This window comes from Herpailurus yagouaroundi, unplaced genomic scaffold, assembly GCF_014898765.1.
Source record: "Herpailurus yagouaroundi ecotype Mexico unplaced genomic scaffold, PumYag 29, whole genome shotgun sequence".
Taxonomy (NCBI): domain Eukaryota; kingdom Metazoa; phylum Chordata; class Mammalia; order Carnivora; family Felidae; genus Herpailurus; species Herpailurus yagouaroundi.
The window spans coordinates 62,274,103-62,299,755 of record NW_024412377.1 but is presented as its reverse complement, the minus strand read 5'-3'; the positions used below and the strand labels follow the sequence as shown (position 1 = coordinate 62,299,755).

The window sequence follows — 25,653 nt, the reverse complement described above, 5'->3', positions numbered from 1 at the left end:
GGTATGCCTATTTGAGGATGATTTTTAAAAGAAAATGAGAGAAGTTAGTAGAGGCTTCCTTTTGCCCCTTGCTCTCGCTAAGGGCCAATCCTCGAGTTCTCTGGGGTCTTGGAAAGGCCTGCCCTCCTTGGGGACCTCAGGTGCCCTTGGACCCAGAGAGCCATTGTTAACCCTCACCCTTCAAGTGCCATATCCTGCCCTGCGATTTCAGATGACAAAGCCGACAAAGGGGACGTTTGGTGAGGTGGGAGCCAGCTGTCAGGCCTTCCGCCCCTCCCGGCCAGAGTCATGCTTTCACCTCCTCTCCTGCCCTTAGTTTTAAGGCCCGGTTTCCGCTTCCTCTGGGGCTGCCGAGGGCTTGGCCTGTGCGCCTCCCCTCCTCCTCCTCCTCCGGAAAGAGATCTGCCCCCAGGCAGTAACCTTATTTCCGCTCAGCCTAGTGTTTCTAAATAGAAGTCCATGCTATTGTGAGTGTGTTCCTGGCTCGATCCTAAACTCAAGTGGCCCTAGCTTCCTGGGGTGTTGCCCACCTTGCGGGGTGGGGTGGCGGGGGTGGGGGTGTCTCTTGAGCAGCTGATTTAGCTCTGAGACCTTTTCTGGCTGGCTCCAGAGCAAGGCCCTGGCGATGTGAGCTAAACAGCTAACCAGATCCCCACCCCCACTTCCATCTGGGTCCCCTGACCTCTGGAGGTTACCCAGACCAGGGGACAACCGCAGGGACTGCCACCCCAAAGCCCCCAGAAAATAGCCCTGTGCCAGCTGCCGCTTAGGGCAGTACAGCAGGGTGATTAAGGGAAGAAGTTTGAGGGTCAGCAAGATCTGGGTTTCCACCTGAGCCAGTGACCTCCCACTCTGAGCCTCAGGCTCTTGTCTGTAAATGAAGGTGATAAGTCAGAGGATAGGAGGGCCAAGGTGCTTGTAGCTCCTGATCCCCACCCAGGAAGTGGGCAGGAAAGGAAGATACTTTGTTATTGTTGATGCTCTTGGTATCACAAAGAGAAGGTCCTGGCCAGTTACTGCTGTTTAACTGGGGACCAGGAAGAAATACGTTCGTGTTTGTAGTGACACAGAACCAGCGTGAGTTCGCTCCTTGGTGAATCACAGGCACAGGTGGAATTGTCCTGCAAAAACTTGTGGCAAATAAGCACATCACGGGGAATAACTTCCAAAGCCGTGACTCCCGGAGCAAGGGTGAATGGGCTCCTTTTATTTAGGGTTGGGATGAATAATTAGAAAGGGGAGCCTCGGCCCCAGGTAGAAGCCGGCATAAAGTCGGGCATGTACCTGAAGGAAACATACCGATAAGTATATTCTGAGTCACGTAAATGAGGCTTGTGCTTCTTGGGCGGAGATTTTAGTATTGTAATGAGGGAACGGTAACTGTCAGTCATTCCACAGGTTCCTCCGTGGTCCATCTGTGCAGGTGTGGGTTAGGGGTTGAGCTCAAAATGGTCCCGGGGGGTCTGGGCCGGCGGAGTTTGTCCTGGCCGTCCTTCTTGCTTGAGGGGTAGTTTCGATTTCCTTCGAGGATGCTGTGTCCATCGCGCCTTTTGCCCGAGTTAAGAGATAGTTGGAAAGAAGAGCCTGAGGAAAAAGGTGGGACAAAGGTCTGTGGGAACAAGCGGGTGAGCAGTACAGGACAGGTCTTGGGGGTCTAGCTGGTGACAGTAGCTTGGTTCTTATGCCAGGGCTCGCCACCTCGGCACTGTTGACATTTTGGGCAGGAATCCTTTGTTGTAGGGGCTGTCTGTGCATTATTGGGTGTTAGCAGCATCCTTCGCTTCCACTCGTTAGAAGTGCCACCAGGGCCAGCACCACCCTCCCCTCGGCCCCCCTAGTTGTGACGGCCTGAAATGTCTCCAGACGTTGCCGCCTGCTCTCTGGGGAGCAGAATTGCTCTAGTTGGGCACCACTGCCTCATTGGAGTGAGCTGGCTCGATTCAGTATGGCAAACAGTATTTATTCGTGTCTGCGGGTCAGGTCCCTGAGTGTAGGATGGGAGACTCAGGCCTTGCAGCTAGGTGGACCAGCATTCGAATCCTGGCTGTCCCACTTAGCAGCTGTGCGATCTGAGCCTCAGTTTTCTCATGTGTACAGTGGGGCTGAGACTAGGACTCACCCCCCACGAAGGGCACAGCAGTTGGCTCAGAGGAGGTGCTCCGTGGTGCCAGCAGCCTCCTCTGCTGCTTGGTGGGGGGAGGACACAGGGGGTTCTGCTGGGGAAAGTGGAGAAAGGGGAAGGCTTCCACCAGGCAGGGCAGGTGGGGTGGTGATAGCAAGCTGGAGAGAAGGAAGCCTGGGCCAGGAGAGAGGTCAGATAGTGAGGCCTGAGGTTGCCAGCCTGCACACTGATTTGTGTGGCTCCCACGGTGGCTGAACCAAATTTGAAGCGATTGCCAGCATTTTGAAATCATGTGTCACATAAAAGCCCCCCCTTCCCTCTGGCTACCACCAATCTGTTCTCTGTATTTATGAGTCTGTTTTTGGTTGCTTTGTTTGCTTTTTTTCCCTAGATTCCACATATAAGTGAAATCATATGGCACTGGTCTTTCTCTGACTTACTTCACTTAGCATTATACCCTCTGGGTCCATCCATGTTGTCCCAGATGGCAAGATCTCATTTCTTTTTATGGCTGATTAATAGTAACATATAAAGTCTTCTTTATCCATCTATCTACCACTGGACACACGAGTTGCTTCCATATCTTGGCTATTTAAATACTGCTGCAGCAAACATCGAGGTGCATATGTCTTTTTGAATTCGTGTTTTCACTTTCTTTGGGTAAATACCTGGTAGTAGAAATACTGGATTGTGCAGTATTTCTATTTTTACGTTTTTGAGGAACTTCTGTCCTGTTTTCCACAGTAGCTTCAGCCGTTTGCCTTCCCGCCAGCAGTGCATGAGGGTCCCTTTTTCTGCACATCCTCACCAACACTTGTTTCTTGTTTTTGATACTAGTCATTCTGAGTGTGAGGTGGTATCATTGCGGTTTTGATTTGCATTTTCCTGATAATCAGTGACGGTGAGCGTCTTTTCATGTGTCTATGGGCCAGCAGTTTTTTGTTTGTTGGTTCTTATTTTTCAATTCACATCCAAGTTAGTTAGCATATAGTGCAATGTTGATTTCAGGAGTAGAATCTAGCGATTCATCCCCTACGTAGAACTCCCAGTGCTCGTCCCAACAAGTGTCCTCCTCAATGCCCATCACCCATTTAGCCCATCCCCCCACCCACAAGCCCTCCAGTAACCCTCAGTTTGTTCTTTGTATTTAGGAGCCTCTTATGTTTTGTCCCCCTTCCTGTTTTTATGTTATTTTGCTGGTGGCCACCAGTTTAATAGTATATTCTATTTAACCCAATATATCCAGAGTATCATTTCAGGATATAATCAATATAGAATAAAAGAGATATTTAATATTCTTATTCCACAGTAAGTCTTTACAATTGGTTTGTGTTTTGTGTTTCCAGCACCTCTCAATCTGGGCTAGCCACATTTCAGGGGCTCAGTGGTGACATGTGACCGCTGTTCGGTACAGTGCAGATCTGGCCTCTGACGTTTACCAACACCTTGTGCCTTCCTCCTGGGCCCCTCTACACATTTCTGTTGCCGCCTCAAGTCCAGTTGTCAGTGGGTTTGGGAGCTGGGCATGGCCATAGGGGCTGGCTAGGGCAGGGCCAGATCAAGAATACTATTTGGGGGCCCAGTCAAGAAGGCCTTGAATGCCAAGCTGAGGAATTTGGTTGTGTTGGTTTTGAGCTCAGCTAATGTCCTGCCTGCCCTGTGTCCAGGGCCTGACCAGATCAGCCTCCCGCAGTGTTAGAGTGGAGCTAGTTTTGGATGGTCACCAGAGGAGGGAGGTGGGGGATGTCAGAGCCAGGGTTCCTGGCTGCCCAAGGCCGGGGTAGCCATTAATGAGTGAAGGCTGGGACAGAGTGGCTACACCCTGCTGGCTGGAGTAGGTGGGGGTAAGAGGAAAGGCCAGAGCTGTGGTTGGGGCCCAAGTCAGAGCCCAGGGAGAAGCACTGATGGAAGGCATCCAGTCCAAGAATGAGATGTTGTACCAGGGGTGGGAGGCATGGAAGATTCTAGAGAGCAAGGGATGGTAGTTAGGAAGAGGCAAGAAGTTAGAGAGGATGAGGTGGGAAGGGAAACTCACATTTGCCCGGGATCAGAGATGGCGTAGGAACTTGGATGAGTTTCTGGAGTTACAGCCTGGCTCGCTGCCTCTTGCGGTGATCCTGAGAGAAGTACTTACCCGCGTGCCTCTGTGTCTTTAGCTGCAAAACGGCACTGGGAGTAGTACTGCTGCAGGGTGGTTGGAGAGTGAAATAACCCAAGTGGTAAACCACTTGGCCCAGGACCTTGGAAAAGCTCAAATCCAGGGTAGCCATTGGAATTATTAATTGAGCACTTCCCGTGTGCCAGGCACCGTGGGTTCCAAGGTGAACAAGATAAATGAGTGGGGAGTTGCTCTTCTTATCCGTTCATCGTTGATGTTTCTGCCAACCTGGGGAAGGGCAAGGGTTAGTTAGTATCCTCTCTCCGCACCTGACGAAGCAGAGGCCCAGAGAGGTACCTGGATGGACTTGCTTCGGCTCACACCGCTTCTCCGTGGCAAGGCTGGGACTTGAACCTAGATGTCTCTGGCTAGGAGCCTGAGCCTTTTCTACTGTACAATATGGAGGGAAAGACGAGGGGCTTAGTGTGAGGAGAGATTCCCGGGCCACCTCAGTGTGGTGTCTCCTTGTGGCCTTGGCGTTTCTGTGCCCAGTGACGTGACCCTCCTCCGTAGGCCTGGCTCAACCTTAGCTGGGTCTGGGCCCCGAGATGGGGGCGGCGGCCTCTCACATGCAGAGGAAGTGGTGACTAGTGTAGGCAGGGCTGAGGCTCACAGAGGAAGTGGCAGGGGAAGCTGGGTGCTCCTGGCCTCCTCCTGGGGCTCTGGTGGGTGTGGGCGTGCTGGTGCCACAGCATCCTAAGGTTCTGGGTGCCCCTGAGTGCTGCCAGCAGGGTAGGGAGGCATGTTACTCCGAAGAGCTTCTTCCTCCCTTCCCCTTTCTCCCCACCCCCCTTCTCCCTCCTCCCCTGCGCTCACCTTCCTCTTCACTCACTCTTTTCTCTCTTCCCCTTTCTCTCTGCTTTCCCCTTTGCTACACTTTTTTTTTTTTCCTTCCTTTCCCCATAGCTTGCTTATTTTGTTTTCTCACTAACAGGCAATACCAGAACCAGAATTGAGGCCCTGAGACTCCAGAGGATTAACCACTGTGCTAGTGACTAAAGCGTTAACTGTAGCCAGCCTCTGTCCAGTGGGGGAGGGGCTACTGAGAGGAGTTGAAGGAAGGACATCCCTTTTCTGTCTCAGGACCTTTGCACTTGCTGCTGTCTCTGCCTCCCACTCTCTTCCCACTACTCTGTGCAACCAGGGCTCCTTCTCATCCTCTGGGTCTCGATTGACACGTCCCTTCTCAGGCCTGCTCTGACTGCCCCTCCCTGGCCATGGTGACAGTTCCCTGCTGATTTCTTTCGGAGCTCCAGCCACAGACTGGGTTTCTTTTGCGTGTTTTGTTTATTTTTCTTTCCTCTCTGGAAGATGTAAGGTCCCCGCAGGTAGGGAGTTCTCCTTTTTTTTTTGTGGCCAACATAGTAGATGCTCATAGCAGATGCTTAGTTAATTTCTCCTGTGTGAATGAACAACGAATGAGTAAATGCTAGCCCTAGCTTCTTCTCTGTAGGCAGGCCCAGCACTGTGCTAATGAGTATAGGCACAGGGATCCCTGCTGAGCTTTCTCCTAGTTTCCCTGCCTCCTTGCTGTGTGACTTTGGGAAAGTCGCCTCACCTCTCTGAGCCTCAGCATCTTGAGCTGTAAAATGAGGATCGAGATAGCGCTTCCCTTAGAAAACTTAATAGAAGATGGAGACCTGGCCAGTCCTTACCATCCATAGTGCTCAGAATGGAGGGAGAAATAAATGCCGTTGTGGTGCTGATGATTATTCCTGCTGGTTGACCAGCACACCTGGCTCCTGAGGGTTGGCAGGCAGAGTCCCTGGAGGCCCCTGGTCCGCCTCCCCTTTCTGGTCATGCAGGAGGCTGCTTCTTACATAGAAGTTGGTGTTTCGGGTTCCTGGGGGTCAGCCGGAAGCTTCTTGCTCTCCTGCCCAAGAACGTGATAAAGAGGCTCCACCCAGCCTTTGGGAAGTTCGCTCCCTGCCTGCTCCGTTGGGTCCAGGGCCGCTCTGGGTGGTAAAAGAGCAACATTCATGCCCCAGAGGGCACGCCTGCCTTTGCCCTCCTTCCTGGAAAGCTCCGGCCTGTTCTGTCTGGGAGCCCAGGCCCAATTCTTGGCCCCTGAGGCTGTTGCCACCATCAAAGCTGGCTTTGTCACCCTGAGGCAATGACCCCATCGGAGCTGGCCTGCTTCCCTGTTTGGCCTGGAGATTCTTTCTACCTTTGTTTTGCCGCTTCGTGGGCTCTGGTCCCCTGGCTCTTATTCAAGCCTCCTCCTCCATCGAGTGCCCTCCACCCCCACCCCGCTTTGAGGTGACAGGAAACCCACTGCTGCTTCTGTTGGCCAAGGAGGGAGCGGGGGACTGGTGCCTACAGTAATGAGGAACCGGTGCCGGCTCTGGCTGAGGCTCTGCTCTGTCTGTAGACCGTCTGAGGCCGACAAGGTGAACCTCAGAAGGCCTGTGGAGCACCTCCCACCTCCCACGGGAGCCCCACCTCCGAGGCTCCTACTTGGTGGTGCAGGAGTCCCGGCTCGGCCATTGTCGTCATTTTGCTGTGTGACTTTAGGCGAGTGACGTTGCCCCTCTGAGCCTCGGTGTCCTTTTCTGCAAAATGGGGATAATACCGTTCGTCTCACAAGTGGGACGTAATTCTTGTCCCGCACCATGGAATACCGGCAGGAGGTATTCCCAAATGCTCAGGGCAGTTTTTCTGGGAGTATGGGTGTGTTTTGTTTGTTTTTTTTTTTTTAACTGAAGTATAATTTACGTACATGTGATGTAATGTATAATTAATGTTACTAGTTTCATCTCGTGGTGATTCGACAGGTCTGTGTCTTTACCACCTGCAGTCTTATGAGGCCAGTACCCAAGGACACGCAGCCAGGATACAGCAGGACTGGCCTGCGCCTCGCTTCACATATTTATGACATCTCATGTCAGCCAGGGCGTGGGGAGGGCTGTCAGCCTGCACGACCGTGAGGCATGAAGCGGCCCAGCCATTTGGAGAGCTGTCTGGCATCTCGTGATGGAGTCTCGGGCCCCTGGATGCAGCACCATGTGACGGCGTGGAGTGGCCTGACCATATGTCCGACCCGTCATGGCCTTGCCCTTTAGCGGAGCAGTCTGCAGCTATTGGAGCTGATGCCGCGGCAGAGTGTCCTGTGATCCACAGGGCCGATCGTGACGCCTTGTTAAATGGCATGACCGTCACCGCGTACAATACACGAGCATACTGGTCAGTGAAGTGAAAATGACAAATCAGTGTGTACAGTTTAACCCCACTTTTATAAGGTATGGGAGAACATATCCGTGGAGAGAGAGAATAGTGAACAAACACTTGTGGGGTGCTCACTTCGGGCCAGCCCTGCCCCGAGCATCGGTCACATATTAATTAGCTCAATGAATGCCCACAACAGCCCGCGAGGCAGGAACTGCTTAGCAAAAGGAGGAGAGTGAGGGACAGAGAGGCCACATAAGTCCCCTGGGGTCACACAGCTGGGAAATGTTAGGGTGGGTTCAGCCACAGCAGGCACAGGCAAGAGGTGCTACAAAGTGCTGCAGGCAGTTTTCTCTGGGATTCTGGGTGTTTTTCTTTAACTGAAGTATAATTAATGCACAGTGTTCTATTACGTGGACCATGTAACGATTCAGTAGTTCAGTGTAAAACTCCGTGCTCACCACGGTCAGCGGTTGCCATCTGTCCCCAAACAACATTATCACAGTATCATTGACTACATCCCCTATACTGTAATTTTTATCTCCATGACTTATTTTATAACTGGATGTTTGTACCTCTTAATCCCCTTTATTTCACCATCCCCCACCCACCTCCCCTCTGGCAACAACCAGTTCCCTGTATTTAAGAGTCTGTTGGTTCATTTGTGTGTTTTTTAGATTCCTTATAAAAGTGAAATCATAAGGTGTTTGTCTTTCCATCTCATTTTGTTTCACTTAGCGTGATACCTTCTAGGTCTGCTCAAGGGATTATGGGTGGTTTGATTGTCTTCTTTGTAATAATACATTTGAAGACTCTTTTGTTTTTTAATGTTTATTTTTGGGGGGGAGGAAGCAGAGAGAGAGATTGAGAATCCCAAGCAGGGGCTCGAACTCACAAACTGAGATGATGACCTGGGCTGAAATCAAGAGTTGGATGCTCAACCGACTAAGGCAGCCCTGGATAAAGGTGCTTCCTTCTTCCCTCCTTCCTCTCTGCTCTTGACCCTGGGCCTCCCTCCTGCTGTGACTCAGCACCCATTTCTCTGTGGGCCCTCCGCTGGCTCCAGGAGGCTTGGGAGAGGTGGGAGCAGTGTCTCTACATCACCTTTCTCACCTCCTTTATCAGCACTAGGTGAGGTTGGATCCCATCACTTCTGAAAAGCTGAGATCTGAAGGCTCCCACATCCCTGGCCTAGTTGGACAGCTTGCCCGGGTTTTCTGTCAAGGCCATGGTGCGATATCTTTTAGGCTAATCCTGTTGGGTTTTGGTTTTTAATTTGCTAGCCCAGAAGGATTTGGAGGCTCAGGCATTCCCTGCTGTGTCAGGATGGCTCGCCAGACGTCTCTTCCCACCCCTCCCACCCCCCCACTCCCTGGGAGAGAGTATTAAATGGCCGTCTTTGGAAGCCATACCACTCCTCTGCTTTGTGCTTCACAATCTTTGCCATCCTTAAGTGTCACTTGCTCTGAAACTTGGCACTCTCGTTCGTCCTGAGCTGAAACTTGGCCCAGCGATTATTGATAGGGAAGTGGTTTCTCTCCACTTGGCAGGACTCAGTTAAGTGTGTATATCCTGCTCAGTCAGAGGCTTGGGCTTCCCCAAGGTAGAGAGGAGACAGCTTTCAAAACCAGAGAACAGCTAGAGATTCAGGAATATAAATACGTTGAGGAGAAAAGGGACTTCTCGTCACTTCCTTTCCATCCTTAGGCGGAAGACACATCGTTTCTTTTTTTGCACGGAGATACCAATGCCAATTCAGCCATCCACCCATAACTTAAAAATACGTAGTGTGTACTATGGCTGAACATGGTGGCAGATATATTGGTGAACAAGCTAAACATGCTTTTAGGCTTTTGAAAGTGAAACATACACGGTCCTAAGCGAGGAACGTAACAGCCAGTAGTTAACCCATTAACCCATGGTGGTTTATAAACTTTCTCGTGTGTCTCTGGAATTGTCCACATCTCTGCCGGGAAACTGAAGTCTGGTTCCTTGCCTTCCTGAAGGGCGCTTAGCTGGTAAGTAGTAGAGTCGGGATTTGAACCCAGCTCCTGTGCTTTTTCCATTCCACAAATCATTTGATGGAAATTTGCCCATTTCTAAGTTTGCCAAGATGGGGACATGGGTGGAATGGAGTAGGGTAGGTGCCTGTAGAAAAAACTTTTTCTTGGCTACCATATGAAGGGAAGGAGAGAGTCTGGTGTTCACAGAAGCCAACAGTGTAGCTCAGGGTGCCTGGGTGGCTCAGTCAAGCATCTGACTCTTGATTTCGGCTCAGGTCATGATCTCAGGGTTTGTGAGTTTGAGCCCCGCATCAGGCTCTGCACTGACAGCACAGAGTCTGCTTGGGATTTTCTCTCCCTCTCTCTCTGCCCCTCCCCTGCTTGCTCATGCGTGCGTATGCACACGTGCAAGCGCTCTCTCTCTCTCTCTCTCTCTCTCAAATAAATAAACTTAAAAAAAAACAAACAGGCTCTAGTGCCTTTTGGAAAAAAAGATTTGATGATTGTTTACTGTCTAGTCATACTTTTCATTCCTTTCTTCCTGTCTCACACACACCTGTTCTCCCATCCACCCATTCGTAGTCCTGCTAGTTCACTCTCCTGTCCGTCCATCCTGCCACACGCCCATCCTTGCCCATCCTTCCATATAGCCCTCTCTCCCTCCCTCTCTTCCACTAACCCATCCACCCACCTTCCTTTTCATGCACCTGTCCATCCAGCTCCCCGTCCACTACCCACCTGCCCGTCTGCCTACCCATTCTCTCATCTTCCCATTTACTCACCCTCCCAGACTCCTATCCACTAGATATTCTGTGCGAGGCTCTGCGGGGTGGACTAGAATGAATTAGACATGGGCTTAGCCTTTCAGAGCTCACAACGAAGTCAGAGAATCTTGGAACACCCAATGCCTGGGGTACCAGGAGGTCTGTGAAGAAAGCCCTAATAAGGTGTGAAATGGTGGTAGGGGAGTTGGGGTTCTGAGAGCACTTCAGGGAACAAACAGGCTGTGGAGTTAGACTTTGTGGGATAAACACACATATGGGGAAGGCACTCCAGCGGGGGGAAGAAACGCGTGGAAGTAGGAAGCAGGAGGGCACTGGCCATAGCAGGGGGTGCATGTGGAGGAGTACTGGACTCCCAGAAAAGTAGAAGGGGTAAATCACCCGGGCTCCGTGTCCCAGGCCGGGGAGTTTGAGCTTTGCATCAGCAGCAGGGAACCATTGAAGTTTGCCGCCAACGGGTTTCTGGCTGAAGGGAGTGAAGGAAGAGAAGGGGGAAGGAGGACGGGCACACGTAGAAACTGGGTGGGAACCCCTGGAGATACTTCCTCTGGGGGGCTCCTGAAGGGGAAAAGCACTGGGCAGAAGGCTGGGCCTGCATCGAGTCCTGACCGCACTTCCTAGCCGCATGACCTGGGACAGGGCCTTCATTTTTTCTTAACAGGGGCAGACAGAACAGCTGCCTACCTCGTGGACCTATGCCGGACACCGGTGAGGGGATGCTTATGCCCCCTCAAGAGATCTCAGGAGGTCTTGGCCGGCCTTCTTCCTGAGGCCCACAGGACCCAAGTGTCCGGAAGGCTGGGCTGTGGAACACAGGCTCCCCTCCTCGACTGACTCATGCCTGCCAGCCAGGGGTGTTAGTGGAATCTGAACCCAAGGCCACATTGGCTCTGTGTCTGGTGCCCTCAGGCCACCCTGCTTGGATTTATGTTGGGCCCCTTCCCCTGCACGTGGCCTGTCCTGCTGTGACCTTGTGGGGCCAGATTTCCTCCCTCCATAACAGAGTGGAAGCCTTTCCCGTGATTGGTAACAGACCTCACCACACAAAGATAAAAATGTTTTCAGGCAGGGACACCACAGCTGTGTATCGTAGGACACAGACCAGGCTCCTTCTTGGTTCCAGCGGCCTGACCCATATTTGACACATGCCTGGCACAGCCATCCAGAATCCAGAGGGCGGGGAAAATAGAAACCTTTAGCCTTGTCTACTCCATTCTTTGGCTCTGACCCACATGCCTAGGCTGTTCATCTGACAGGTCAGCTGGGAGCCTTCCTTCACGCCTGCCTTCCGGCCCCAGGTTGCTAGGAGACCGGACTCCCTAACGATCACCACCTGAGGTTCTACCCACTCTTTGCACTTGAGACCTCTGTTTCTTCTTCGACAAAGAAATACATGTTTCTGAGGCTGGGTCTGGAACATGGGAGTGAGTTTCAGATGCTCCCTCACCTTTATGAGAAAGTATTTTCTGCCAGGTTCAGCCTTATGTTCAAAGCTGCTTCCTAGAACTTTTTGCAGTGATAGGAACATTGCTTCTCCTCTATTCAGTGTGGTTGGTAGCTGCCATATTGGACAGCGCAGCTCAAGTGGGTTCCTGAGAGGACGAGGGTGACCATGCCTGGATACATTCAAAACAAGGTCAAGATAAAGTGGTTACTTGTGGGGCACCATCCTCCACTGTCCTTGCTGGGACCCCTGTGGATAATTGTCAGATGCCATTGAGGGAAATTAACTTTTACAAGCCGCTTGTATTCCTTATGCTGTATTTTCAGGTTCTCCTGATTCGTAGGTGCAACGATCTCCCCAAAGTTCTAGCTTAGCCCCATTTTATTAGCCTGCTTTGTTGACATACTATTATGGCTTAATTATTTTTTCTCATTACTATATTGTTTTTCTATTTATCATCTTAAAGGGTTGCTTAATATCCCACTGAGTTAATTTGACCACTGTCTTACTGTTGAACATTTAGGTTCTTTCTGGTTTTTTTTTTGCCATTGTCATGGACTATGGTGACCATGCTCCTAGTACATTTCTTTTGTTGTCTTTATTTAAATAATTTCCTGGCGTTCCTTTCTTAGGAATGAGGGCTGATAGGCTTAAAAGATATCGTTAAGGATTTTATTTTATTTTATTTTATTATTTTTTTTTCAACGTTTATTTATTTTTGGGACAGAGAGAGACAGAGCATGAACGGGGGAGGAGCAGAGAGAGAGGAAGACAGAATCGGAAACAGGCTCCAGGCTCTGAGCCATCAGCCCAGAGCCTGACGCGGGGCTCGAACTCACGGACCGCGAGATCGTGACCTGGCTGAAGTCGGACGCTTAACCGACTGCGCCACCCAGGCGCCCCTTGTTAAGGATTTTAAAACCTATTGCTGGCTTTTGTCTTTGGAGGATTGGGTCTGGACGCCAGTCGGTTATCCGACTTCCGCTCAGGTCCCAATCGTGCAGTTTGTGAGTTCCAGCCCTGTGTCGGGCTTGCTGCTGGCCGCACGGAGCCCGCTCCAGATCTTCTGTCCCATTCTCTCTCTCTGCCCCTCCCCTGCTCACATTCTCTCAAAAATAAACATTAAAAAGAAAATGAATCTGTATATTTGTCAGTAATGAGTATACCCATTTTACCACCCTCTTTGTCACCAGTCCTGGAAGTGGTCATTCCTTGTTTTTGTTAATTTAATAATTATAAATCTCTGCTCCTTTGGAGGAGGGTTTTGGGGGCGGAAGTATCCCCTGGTTTCTGTTGTCTGTGGCCTGTTAGTAACCGTGTTTTCCACTTGGGGCTTTGTGTCCTGGGTTATCAGTTAGGTCCTCGGAGGGGCCTCAGTGAAGATCACTTTGTAGGTCTTGGTGGCCCTTTTGAAGGTGGCCCTTGTTACACGTGTGGTATGTGGTGAAGTACCTCCACAGATACCTGTTCTCTGCTGGAATACCCCCAGAGATGGCAAACCTACTTACTTTTTGGTGGCAGATGACAGAAGTCCAGAAGGGACTGAAAAGTCTAAGGGCAGACCCTGTCTTCAGGAACAGCTGTCTCCAGGTGTCCGCGGACCTCAACATCTGCCCTCCTCCGTTTGTGGGCCCTGCTTCCTTTGTCATGGCTTCATCCTCAGGCAGGGTCTCTGGAGGAATGGCCATGTGGGCTATAAAACCCTCCAGACTTCCATTCTACCCGTTTAGCAACCCCAGAGAAAGAAAGAGCTTCTTTACCGAAGAACTTTACCGAAAACTCCAAAACAACCCCTAAACCACCCAGGTACAACCCTGTTGGCCTGCCTTGGGTCACTTGTGCAAGTCTGAAGCACTGGCCGTGACCGAGAGGGCCAGGAATGCGTGGCTGGGCCTGCGCTGAGCACTGGGGCCGGGTGGGCTCAGCCCCTCGTGAATCCCTTGCACCAAGAGGGAGGGGCAGTTGCCAAAGGAAAGGAGAGTTGTGAATCTGCAACTGTCCCAGACTGGACCCAGGTCACTGCATTCACTTTTGTTTCCTCATCTGCAGAGGGCACGGGGGAGTTGGGATTTAGGAGTGGGGGCTAACATTCTGGTCTCTGAGTTCTGTGATATCAGCTCTTTCCCTGGGGGAGGAGGGAGCCCGCAGCTGGGAGGGACGGGGTGGGCTGGGGGTTGTCCCCCTCAGCTGCTGCTTTGTGATGGACTTTCAGGAAGTCCCCGGCCCCTGAGTGGGCCGGACAGGACTGGCCTGGCCTGGCCTGGCCGGGCCCCTTGGGTGGGGCAGGGCTCCCTGCTGGGAGGGTTGTCCCCACCTCCTCCAGGCTGGGCGCCTGAGCCGCACAAGGGGGAAGATTGTTCCCGCCAAGGTGCCTGGGCCAGTAAACACAAGTGGCCACTGTGTGTCCGCTCTCAAGGGTGTGGGCTGAGGCGTTAGTCACTGCCAGCCAGCAGCGGAGGGCTGGGCGGGGACTCCCCCACCCTTTGCTGGACCCCAGCCTTGCCTCAGCCAGTGGGAGAGATGGACGTCAGAGGCCACAGACAGCCACTTGTTCTTTATGCGACTCCTTGACTGTCAACTCCCGCAGGTGCCCCATCCGCTCGGACCACCCATAGCTTTCCAGGACCTACCCACTCTCACAAGATGCCCTACACCTCCCCACCCTGCTACTGTACAGGGAGGAAACTGGGGCCCGGACAGGACCTTTGCAGAATTTGACCACTGGTAAAGAGGTCAGGAGCGTGGACGCTGAAGCCACGTAGACCTGAATTCAACTCCCAGGCCTGTTGTTTATCTGCTGTGTGTTCTTGAGCAAGTGGCTTTACCTCTCTGAGCATGAGTTTTCTTACACATAAAATGAGGCTCTTCATAGTACCTCCCGGGTATAAACATTAATTGAGGGGATCAAGCAGTGTCCTCTTGTGCCCTCTCTAGGCTCTATTGCTTCAGCCAGTTTCATTTTCATGAAATGTTTATGCTGGAGGCTAGCTTAAAGTGGGGTTTGGGGTTATCTCAGCCATCTCTGCTATTGTTCCGAGGTTGCATCTCATTGGCTGACATGATCACATTCTTCTCCCTGAGCCATTCATGTTCTGATCGACCAGTATGAGTCACCCACCCACTTCTAGAGTTGGAGGCGGATTCTGCTCCAGTGCATTTTAGGGACTGGGAATGAGGGCGGGTTAGCTCCCCGAAGAAAAATCAGGTAGGGTGAGAGGTAGGGTGAGATGTCGTGAGAGGGCCGTGATTTCTATTACCAGTGCTCCTTCTAGCAGAAACTGTCTTGTTCACTAGAAAAGGACCTCCCCTAGAACATGAGCTCAGTAAATAATGGTTGAATGAACGAACGGGGACTAAGCTGGTTTCTGGCAGCCTAGTGTAGTCAAGAGAACACTGGACGGGGTGGGTCCTGGTACGCCTTTGAGCCTTAAGTCTGCTAATCTGGGAAATGGGCATGATGGCGACCACCTGCCTTAATGGCATGTGGGCGGATTAAAGTTTGGTATTTTTAGTACTTAGCTGCCAAGCATGTTATCGGTTGTGGTCTATAGTCGTTTATCTTCAGCGATGGCAGGCGGAGCAGGGTGCCCCCCAGGGAGGGCTGGTTGGGAAGACTTGGAGTTTAGGCTCTTTGAGCAAGGTGGGCCTGCATTTGGATCTGCTTCCACTCCCCGCTTGCTGTGTGACCTGAGGCAAATCACCATGCCTCTCTCAATCTCTGTTTTCTCATCTGTAAGTTGGGGTTACTAATACTTATCTCCAAGGGCTGGATGGAGGATGAAATGAGAGATTCCATTTAAGGCCCGTCCTGGCACACGGTGAGCGCACAGGCCGTGTTAGCTGTTTTTATCATCAGCCATTATTACGTCTTCTGGCACGGAGGTGAGTAGATTGCTGCCTCAACCAGACTTGTAAAGAATTTAATTTTGGCGAAGTCACTTTGTGCACCACGACTGCTGCCAGCTAACCCCTTTCTGGCAGGCTCTGGTCTCTGTAATCCGAGCGAGGTGCTGGGCAGCGGGTGTTCCTCGGTGTTGACCCTGGCACCGGCTGGAGGCCCAGCCCTGTGGTCAATGCTGCCTTTCAGGGTGACGGGCAAGGCAGGTTTTGTGCGCTCACGGAAAACGGTCCCTGCCTGGGCCTCCCTCACTCCTGGGAGAAAATACTGGTAAGGAAACCCGGGAAGAGGTGCCATGCAGCCTCCTTGACCATCTCTCAGGAGTGCAGGGTGAGTGACTGAGGGAGTGGCTTTTGCCCCGCTCAGTTCTCCCCTGTGCTGCTCTGGCTGGGGGGCTGGGAGAGCATGGTCAAGGTGGTTGCCGTGCTCACCCGGGCCCCGCCTCTGGCCACCCCGCTGAGCCTTCCCACCTTCCTTCTGGTAAAGGAGCAGAGCGGGCCTTACCTCCTCTTCTGGGTCTGGAGAGGAGGGGGAGCGAGAGTGGTGTACAATGTGAAAGAGTGCTTTGATGGTCCTCTTGCGGGCACTTAAAAATCAGCCTTAGCGGAAATGAAAGGGCAGGTACACAGTCAGGTGTGAGAAAGGGAGTGAGTGTGTGCCCGCGTGAGTGAGCACCAGAGCACAAGCGCCCAATGGCTGAAATCGTGAGTTTCTCGGGTGTTCTCAACAAGCTTTCACGATTGAGTTTATAGGAGCAGCCCCCACTCAGGTGGGGCGAGTGAGCAGGTGGGTTCTAGCACAAGGACTGACACTGGGTTATGGCCCCCTGGGAAACTCTGTCTGGGGGGGGGGCGCCCCCCCCCCCGCACTCGGCTCCTGGGCCTCATGAGGAAGGGACCATGTGGAGGAAGGGTGTCCCTGCCGAAGTGCAGACCTGGGAGCAGGCGTCCCGACCGGCCCCGTCACCTCACCTGTGTTGGGGACTCTGCTCAGTCTCCTCGTCTGTGCATGAGATAGTAAGAGCACCAGCATTGGGGGGTGCTTGAAGAGATAAATGAGTTAGCACATGCTGGAGTGTAGACTAGTGACCTTGATCAATGGGAGACCGTTGTCATCACTGCGTGGGGCCCTGGGGATTTTGCAGCTCTGTTAACAGAAACAGTTACATGGAGAATAAATTTGCAAATGAGCTCAAAAATGGCCCATTGGCATACTCCCTTCCGCAAGGTTCCCTGGCGGGGTTTGCCGCCCCTTCGCAGTTACCCCACCCTCCATAAGCATGCCCTCTAGTCACTGGCAGTAGAGGGCTGCGTCTCTGGCTGGACCTTGAGGCCACGGGATGGGCCACTCTGTCTCTGCGGGGAGGGTGCCCTGTGCGGGGCTGGCCTGGGAGCTCTCTCGTAGGTTTCTGTGGGCGTCTGGTCTTAGGGCTTCTGAGTTCTGGAGACGATCAGAGACCTTGTACAGCAGTGGAAAGTGCACAGGGTCTTGGAAGTTAGAGGACCCAGGTTCTAATTCTGGTGCCACTATCCTAGTTCCAGCCATGTCCCCTCTCTAAGCCTCTAGAATGGGGACACTGAGGTGCTGGGTACTGCGGTGTCGTGTGAGGTGATGCTAATGCTCATTGTCATCCTTGGGGGTGCTAGGCATGCAGGAGCATCTGGGCCATCAATCACCACGTCGTGGGGCCGGTCAGAGTTGTCCTAGGAGGTGAGGGTCGTGTGTGATACTGTCCTCAGGAAGCCACCACAGTGGAGACCACCAGGGCTGCTCATGGAGTCCAGAAGAGCCCATTTCCTGTGTGCTTCCCCACAGATGGCTATTCAAGGGCTCCAGACGAGTGGCCTGCTTCCTGGGCCCGTGTTGTTGGAAAGTGTGCTCTCTTTTTTTTTTTTTTTAATTTTTTTTTAACTTTTTTTTTTTTTTTTTTAAATTTATTTTTGAGACAGGGAGAGACAGAGCATGAACAGGGGAGGGTCAGAGAGAGGGCGACACAGAATCTGAAACAGCCATCAGGCTCTGAGCTGTCAGCACAGAGCCCGACGCGGGGCTCGAACTCACGGACCGCGAGATCATGACCTGAGCCGAAGTCGGCCGCTTAACCGACTGAGCCACCCAGGCGCCCCAAGTGTGTTCTCTTAAAACACCCGAGCGCATGCAGCACAGTGGGTGAATGCTCCCAGCGGCCCTTGAGGGTCACGGGGCCACTTGAGGGCGTGTGGGTTCTGTTCCCTTTTCCTGGATACCAGCTCCCCGTGGGTGCGGTAGCTTGCACTGTTTGCCTGGTTCTTTCTCTCTTGCTCTCAGTTCTTAAAATTGCGGTAAAATATGTATAACCTAAAACTGACCATTTTTAGCCCTAAGTGCACAATTCATTGGCATTACGTACATTCACAGTGTTGTACAACCTTCCCCCCCTTGTCCATTTCCAGAACCTCTTCGTCATCCCAAACAGAAACTCGGTGCCCGTTTAACACTAACTCTCCATTTGCCCTGGTGGCCTCGATTATACGTCCTGTCTCTGAATTTCACTCGTGTAGGTATCTCACATAAGTGGGATCATACGATATTTGTTCTTTTGTGACTTGGCTTTTTTCATCGAGCATGAAGTTCGTCCTGTTCTAGCATGCATCAGAATTTCCTTCCTTTTTCTATCCAGCGAGGCTTTCATTCAGGATAGGAGAAATACAGTTTCCCAGACAAAAGAAAAAAAAAAAAGAAAGAAAGAAAGAAAGAAAAGAAGGATTTCCTTCCTTTTTAAGGCCAAATAACATTCCACTGAGTGTATATTCCACTTTTTTGTCCATTCATCTGCTGATGGACATGTGGCTCGTTTGCACCTTTTGACGTCAGTGGGTAGTGCTGCCGTGAACATGGGTGGACAGATACCTGCTCGGATCCCTGCTGTGAGTTCTTTTGTATCTCTCCCCAGGAGTGGAACTGCCGGGCCACGGTGGTTCTGTGTTTAACCTTTTGAGAAACCCCCAAACTGTTTTCCATGGTAGGTGCACCATTTTACCTTCCCACGAGCAATGCGCAGAGGTTCCAATGTTTCCACAGTCTCACCAACGCCACTTTTCTTGCTTTCTTTTTCTTTTAGATTTGATTTTTAAGTAATCTCTATACCTCATGTGGGTCTCGAACTCACAACCCTGAGATCAAGAGTCGCATGCTCTACCGACTGAGCCAGCCAGGTGCCCCTATTTTTCGTTTTTCAGAAAATTAGAGGGGCACCTGGATAGCTCAGTTGGTTGAGTGTCTGACTCTTGATTTAGGCTCGGGTCGTAGTCTCAGGGTCATGGGGTCGAGCCCTGCTTTCGGCTCCGCACTGAGCACGGAGCCTGCTTGGGGTTCTCTCTCTCTCTCTCTCTCTCTCTCTCTCTCTCTCTCTCTCTCCCGGGCCCGGGGCCCGGCCCGCCCCCCCCCCCCCCCCCCCCCACTCATGCTCTCTGTCTCTCTCAGAAAAAAACATTTTTTAGCCATCCTTGTAGGTGTGAAATTCCCTCCCTCTTTTTCATCAAATAAACCGTTGTTATACCGGGGAGATGCATCTGGGAAGCACTTGCACTGCACTTGGTGGGGACTTAAAACCTCTTTTCATTTTACTTTTAACGTGTGGGAAATATGCAAATACACATATGAAATGTGCCTGTTAATGTTTTAAACAACACGCAGAGAGTGAAGGTGCCCTTTAATTCTCCCCATTTTAGGCACCTTCCTAGCCTGCTGTCAGGCAGCATGTTTCCAGAGTTTTCCATGCATTTATGCAGTTTTCCATTAAATTTTTTTAAGTTTATTTATTTAGAGAGAGAGAGACTGCATAAGCGGGGGAGGGGCAGAGAGAGAGAGAGAGAGAGAGGGAGGGAGAGAGAGGGAGAGAATCCCAAGCAGGCTCCACACCATCAGCGCAGAGCCCTATGTAGGGCTTGAACCCACGAACTGTGAGATCGTGACCTGAGCCGAAACCAAGAGTCAGATGCTTAACCGACTGAGCCACCCAGGGGCCCCACTTTTCCATTGTTACAGAAAAAGTGTCCTACCACTTGATTGTTCAGTGACTTGGATCTCTTACTGAACACAACTTAGCAATCTTTCCCTGTTGGTGTTTGTAGGGATACGCGATTCTTGTATTTTTATTTATCGCATAGTGTGGGTATGTCGTACTTTAAACAACATTAGCATGAATCGCCGAACACCGGTTTTCACGCAGGGCTGTCCGAGCGGCTTCCGGGGCTCGGTTTCCTGCCGGATATGCCTCGTTGACCTTTTTTGCCTCCGCTTCACAGGCCAAGAACAAGGAGACGGGTGCCTTGGCTGCCGCCAAGGTAATTGAGACCAAGAGTGAGGAGGAGCTTGAGGACTACACGGTGGAGATTGACATCCTCGCCACCTGCGACCACCCCTACATCGTGAAGCTCCTGGGAGCCTACTACTATGACGGGAAGCTGTGGGTAAGGGCCGCCTGCCTGCCCCCTCCTGGTCCTTGTGGCCTGGTAGGCCGGAGCTAGCCAGGTTCACAGGTGCTCTGCTCTTTCTTAGTGTCTGCTTTGAGGGCCGGGGCCCGGGTAAGCAGAAGGTGAAGTAGGGTGGCTCTGGATCCCCTCTCCTTCCATTTCTACAGAGCCTCCCCACTTTTGGGGGTGGGGGCAGTGGTTTGAGCAGGAAGGAATTCTTTTTGGATGGGAGAGGGGCAGAGAGAGAGAGAGAGAGACAGAATCCCAAGTAGCCTCCATGCCCAGAGTAGAGCCTGACACAAGGCTTGATCCCATGACCCTGAAGTCATGCCATGAGCCAAAGTTGAGAGTTGGACGCTTAGCCGAGTAAGCCACCCAGGCGCCCCATGGAATTCTAAGGCTCTGCCATTTACAAGTTAGAGAATCCTAGGCAAGCTCTTAACTTCTCTGTGCCTCAGTTTTCCCGACTGTAAGATGGGAGTAATAATAGTACCTGGCTCATTTGGTTATTACAGGGATCAAATAAATTAACTCATGATCGGTGTTTACAAGTGTACCTGCCAGGTGCAAGAGCCTGGTGACTGTCGACTGACGGACTGTTTGTATATGTTATATCATTTGCACTAGCGATGTCATTACTGTGGCTGCTGTGTGGGTATTCTCTGCAATGGCAGCATCAGAGGAGGGGACCCCTTAACACCCCTCATTCTCCACCCAGGAGCCTCATGGCTGGATGTGCGCAATGCGGGCGCAGCTTCAAGCCCCGCCTTCCAAACCCAGCCTCACTCCCTAGCCTCTCTAGAGAAATTTTGCAGGCTCCCTGGTTTTCATAGGACATGTCTGTCCTGCGGAATGGTTGTCCCATGGACACTCTCCTGGGATGAATGCCTCTCAGTTTATGAAACCCGGACTCCCTAGAACATATGTGTCTCTTCAAACTATTTTTCAGCAAGCGTTTTATATGTAGAGCAACGTGTTAATGTTCCCAAAACTCCGTTCAACAAAATCACGTGCAGGAAAAGTCTCCCGTGAATTCTAGATGCAATTGGAAGACTGTCAGAATCACACGTAGATGTTTTGCAAAGACATCCCAGGGGTTGGCAGGGCCGGGCACCTGCAGAGGTGCTGGAGCTGAGAGAGCTGGCCCAGGTCCATGTTGCTGCACACAGCAAGGTTAATGATGATTTAGTGGTTACGAGGGGGATGTTCTCAGTGTTCAGCCTCCTATCGTGGTAGGTTATTATGTGTAGAGAGAGTTACTATGTTTTAGTTATATTTTAGGAAATTAATGGAGAGTTTGGAGTTGATGTGCTTTTTAATTTTTCCCACTTAAAATAAGGGGAAATAGAGGCACCTATGTGGCTCAGTCAGTTGGGCATCTGACTTTGGCTCAGGTCATGATCTTGCCATTCCCGAGATCGAGCCCCACAGCGGGCTGTGTGCTGACAGCTCAGAACCTGGGGCCTGCTTCGGATTCTGTGTCTCCCTCTCTCTCTCTTCTGCCCTTCCCCCACTCATGCGCCATCTCTTTCAAAAATAAATGTTAAAAAAAGTAATAAAATAAAATAAGGGGAAATAGAACCTAGGTTTTTTCTTTCTGTACAAGATACCTGATTTTAGGAACAGGCTACTGATGCTTGATGGGGAAATCTGTGTTTCATTTGAGAAAAGGATCCTGCTGTTTTAAGAAAAACCAAAGGAGAGTTTAGGGAAACCACTGTCGGAGTTTATCCCTGTCATTTCACAGAAGTGAAGGAAACCAGTGTCTGAGGGGAGTGAGAATGCGGCCCCCTGGCCCTGCCCAGAGCTCTGTCCACTGAAACGCCTCCCTTTCCAATCCTGGGTGGAAGCCAACTTTCGTTTGCCTGAGAGTCTCTTTGGGGAGCCCCCCGGATGTCACTGGGGTATGAAACCACCACCACTGACTGCTAGATGCAGATTCCAAAGCCTTTCTCATCCCCTGTCTCCAGGCACCTTGGGAGGTGAGCGGGGTGGGGACACAGGTCCAGAGAGGGCGGGGCCTCTTGCTCATGGCCACGTACCTGAACCTGCTTGTTTCCTCTGTCCTGTTCATGGAGCTGCTTCTCAGAAAGTTCTTTCTTTTAAGAAATTAAACAAATACTGTATCTATGATCCCTGGAGAAAAATGAGAAGCTACAGAAAAACAAAAGAAAAAAAATGATTAAAACCATTCAAAATTTTGTACCAGAGATAACTGCTGATAAATGTAGAATATATTTTTCTAGGTTTCTAAAATATATACATATATGTACCCATGCCCACAGGTTTTTTTAAAAAAAAGAAAAATTGATATCATACTTATTACTTTGCCTTTTACTCTTTTTATTTAAGGTCTATTAAGAACAACTTTTCATGTCAGTGGGGGGACACTGCATCTTCATATTTGGTTTTTCTGTAGAATTCCATCTCCTGGCTGTGCCATTCTCTATTGTTGGCATTTAGGTTGCCTTTTTTTTTTTTTTTTCTGTTATAAACAACTTTGTGATGGACCTCTTTGACTTTTTAAAAAAAAATTTTTTTTTTTAACGTTTATTTTTGAGACAGAGAGAGACAGAGAATGAACGGGGGAGGGGCAGAGAGAGAAGGAGACACAGAATCTGAAACAGGCTCCAGGCTCTGAGCCATCAGCCCAGAGCCCGACGTGGGGCTCGAACTCACGGACCGCGAGATCGTGATCTGAGCTGAAGTCGGATGCTTAACTGACTGAGCCACCCAGGCGCCCCCTCTTTGACTTTTTGTATGCTTGCCTGTGCCTCTTTAGGAGAATTTTTAAGCTTTTTTTTTTTAATGTTTTATTTTTGAGAGAGAAAAACAGAGCGCAAGTGGGGAGGGTCAGAGGGAGAGAGAGAGAGAGAGAGAGAGAGACAGAGACAGACAGACAGGGACAGGGAGACACAGAATCCCCAGCAGCTTCCAGGCTCTGAGCTCTCAGCACAGAGCCTGACATGGGGCTTGAACTCACAAGCTGTGCGATCGTGACCTGAGCTGAAGTCGGACGCTTAACCAACTGAGCCACCCAGGCGCCCCTCTAATAGCTATATTTAAAAAAGAAAGAAACAGATGAAGTTAATTTAAATAATATCATTTATTTAAGCTGGTATATCAAAAATATTATTTTGACATGGAATCAATAGAAAAATTATGAATGAGACATTTCACTTTATTTTTCATTCTAAGGCTTCAAATCCAGTGTGTGTTTTACACTTACAGCACGTCTCAATTCAGGAGCTACATTTTCATCAGAAATCTATATTTAGATGTTGTAAAATTTACTGTTGACAAAGTAGATTCAGTGTTGTCTCCACATTCTTAAACGTTTCTTAGTAACAGAATTGAGTGTCAGATTTTTTTTTTTTCAACGTTTTTTTATTTATTTTTGGGACAGAGAGAGACAGAGCATGAACGGGGGAGGGGCAGAGAGAGAGGGAGACACAGAATCGGAAACAGGCTCTGAGCCATCAGCCCAGAGCCCGACGCGGGGCTCGAACCCACGGACCGCGAGATTGTGACCTGGCTGAAGTCGGACGCTTAACCGACTGCGCCACCCAGGCGCCCCAAGTGTCAGATTTTAAATTTAAATTGATTACAAGTGAGTAAAGTTCTACATTAGCCACATTTCAAGTGCTTGATAGCCATGTGTGGTTAGTGGTACTGGCTTGCACACTGTCAACAGTGCAACTCTGGAGGTAGACCCAGGGCCCAAAAATGAGGGAGTGCAGGAAACGCTGGCTGCCCTCATGACTTTCCTTGGGTTTAAATTTTTTTTTTTAAATGTTTTATTTATTTTTGAGACAGAGACAGAGCATGAACGGGGGAGGGCCAGAGAGAGAGGGAGACACAGAATCGGAAGCAGGCTCCAGGCTCTGAGCCATCAACCCAGAGCCCTACCCGGGGCTCGAACTCACGGACCGCGAGATCGTGACCTGAGCTGAAGTCGGACGCTTAACCGACTGAGCCACCCAGGCGCCCCTTTCCTTGGGTTTATAACGGCCCCTCCTCACCAGCATCCCTCCGGTCCCCAACCCCTGCCCTGAGCCAGATTTTGGCCTCTGGCAAAGTCTTTCAAGGGTTGGGTGTGTTTTCCTATAGGTGTTTGGGAGTGGGAGAATGGGACGATGGGAAATTTGTAACAGTCACCCCCCGAGGAGAGCAGCCCCGGCGTGTACCGTCTGCCATTTTCTGTGGTATGAACATTCCCGCTTTGGTTAATTTCAGGCTACAAGCACCATGTCGCTAACAGAGTTGGAAAGAGGTTTGCAATGGTATTCCATGATAAAGTATTTCTGCCGCACATATTTAGTAGATGTAAATAATCTCAAGTGCATAGGTGATAGTAGAATGTGGTACAGTCGTTAGGGAAAGGATAGGTCTTGAGTGTTTATAATCTTTGTTTTCAACGTAAGTCCAAAAATTATAACGTTATATAACTTCATTTTTTTTTTTATTTAAAAAAATTTTTTTTTCAAAGTTTATTTATTTTTGGGGGACAGAGAGAAACAGAGCATGAACGGAGGAGGGGCAGAGAGAGAGGGAGACACAGAATCGGAAACAGGGTCCAGGCTCTGAGCCATCAGCCCAGAGCCTGACGCGGGGCTCGAACTCACGGACCGCGAGATCGTGACCTGGCTGAAGTCGGACGCTTAACCGACTGCGCCACCCAGGCGCCCCTATAACTTCATTTTTAATAGTGGTTGTGTTTAACAGCTGGCTGACGACAATTCCTGAAAATTTCACAATCAGTTTCCCAAGCCAGTGAATGCTTGCTCTGGCATACCACTGGAGCCAGACCAGAGGAGTGTTGACTAAGCCACGGGACACTGCCGCTGGGTGTCACACAGCCATCCACTCATTTGAAAGATGAGACAACTGCAGGCCAGACAGGGTCCGGGATTTACCTGAGGTCACACAACAAATTAGTCACAAGGCCAGACATACGGAAGTCTTCAAAGACCAGGGATGAGAGAACCTACTCGTGTTACACTGCTCTATGGAAAGCCCTTCCACGGCTCCCCAGAATATATTCCAAATCCATTACCCGGTACACAGGCTGTGGTCTCCCATCAGCGGATGCTTTCCCAGACCTATTCTAAGCCCCTTGCAGGCGACACCCCCAGACCTTTGCTCATCTGGTACCCTCTTCCAGGCGTGCCCTTCCCATCGTCATCTGTGGTCAACGAGAGGATCACTGCCTCCATGAGGCATTTTCACTTCTTCCCTGTACCTCTAGGTGGAATGTATCTCCTCTTCCTCTCCTCTCCGCTCCATTTCTTTTCTCTCCTTTTACCAGGCGTGTTTTAGCACAGTTACCAGTCTTGGTGTCGCCTCCGGGAGACTGGGTCCTACCTTCATTCTGGTCCAGCACAAGGGAGGGAGTGGAGGTCCAGGCCGGTCCCCTCAAGACAGCTGAGGCGGGGGTCCGATTCTTGATTTCGGTTCAGGTCATGATCTCATGGTTCGTGAGATCGAGCCCTGTGCTGTCAGTGTGGAGCCTGCTTGGGATTTTCTGTCTCCCATTCTCTCCCTTTCCCTTCCTTCTCTCTCTCTCTCTCTCTCTCTCTCTCTCTCTCTCTCTCTCAAAAATAAATAAATAAATAAACATTAAAAAA

General features: G+C 50.7%; 1 protein-coding gene across 1 annotated transcript in view; it reads left to right on the top strand.

Annotated features, from left to right (window-relative positions):
- The window catches only part of STK10 (serine/threonine kinase 10), a 117,445-nt gene that overhangs the window by 5,451 nt on the left and 86,341 nt on the right, over positions 1-25,653 (top strand). The window contains exon 2 of the mRNA XM_040444982.1: positions 19,859-20,023. Within this exon, the coding sequence (XP_040300916.1) occupies positions 19,859-20,023 (165 nt within the window). The remainder of the gene's footprint in view (positions 1-19,858; positions 20,024-25,653) is intronic.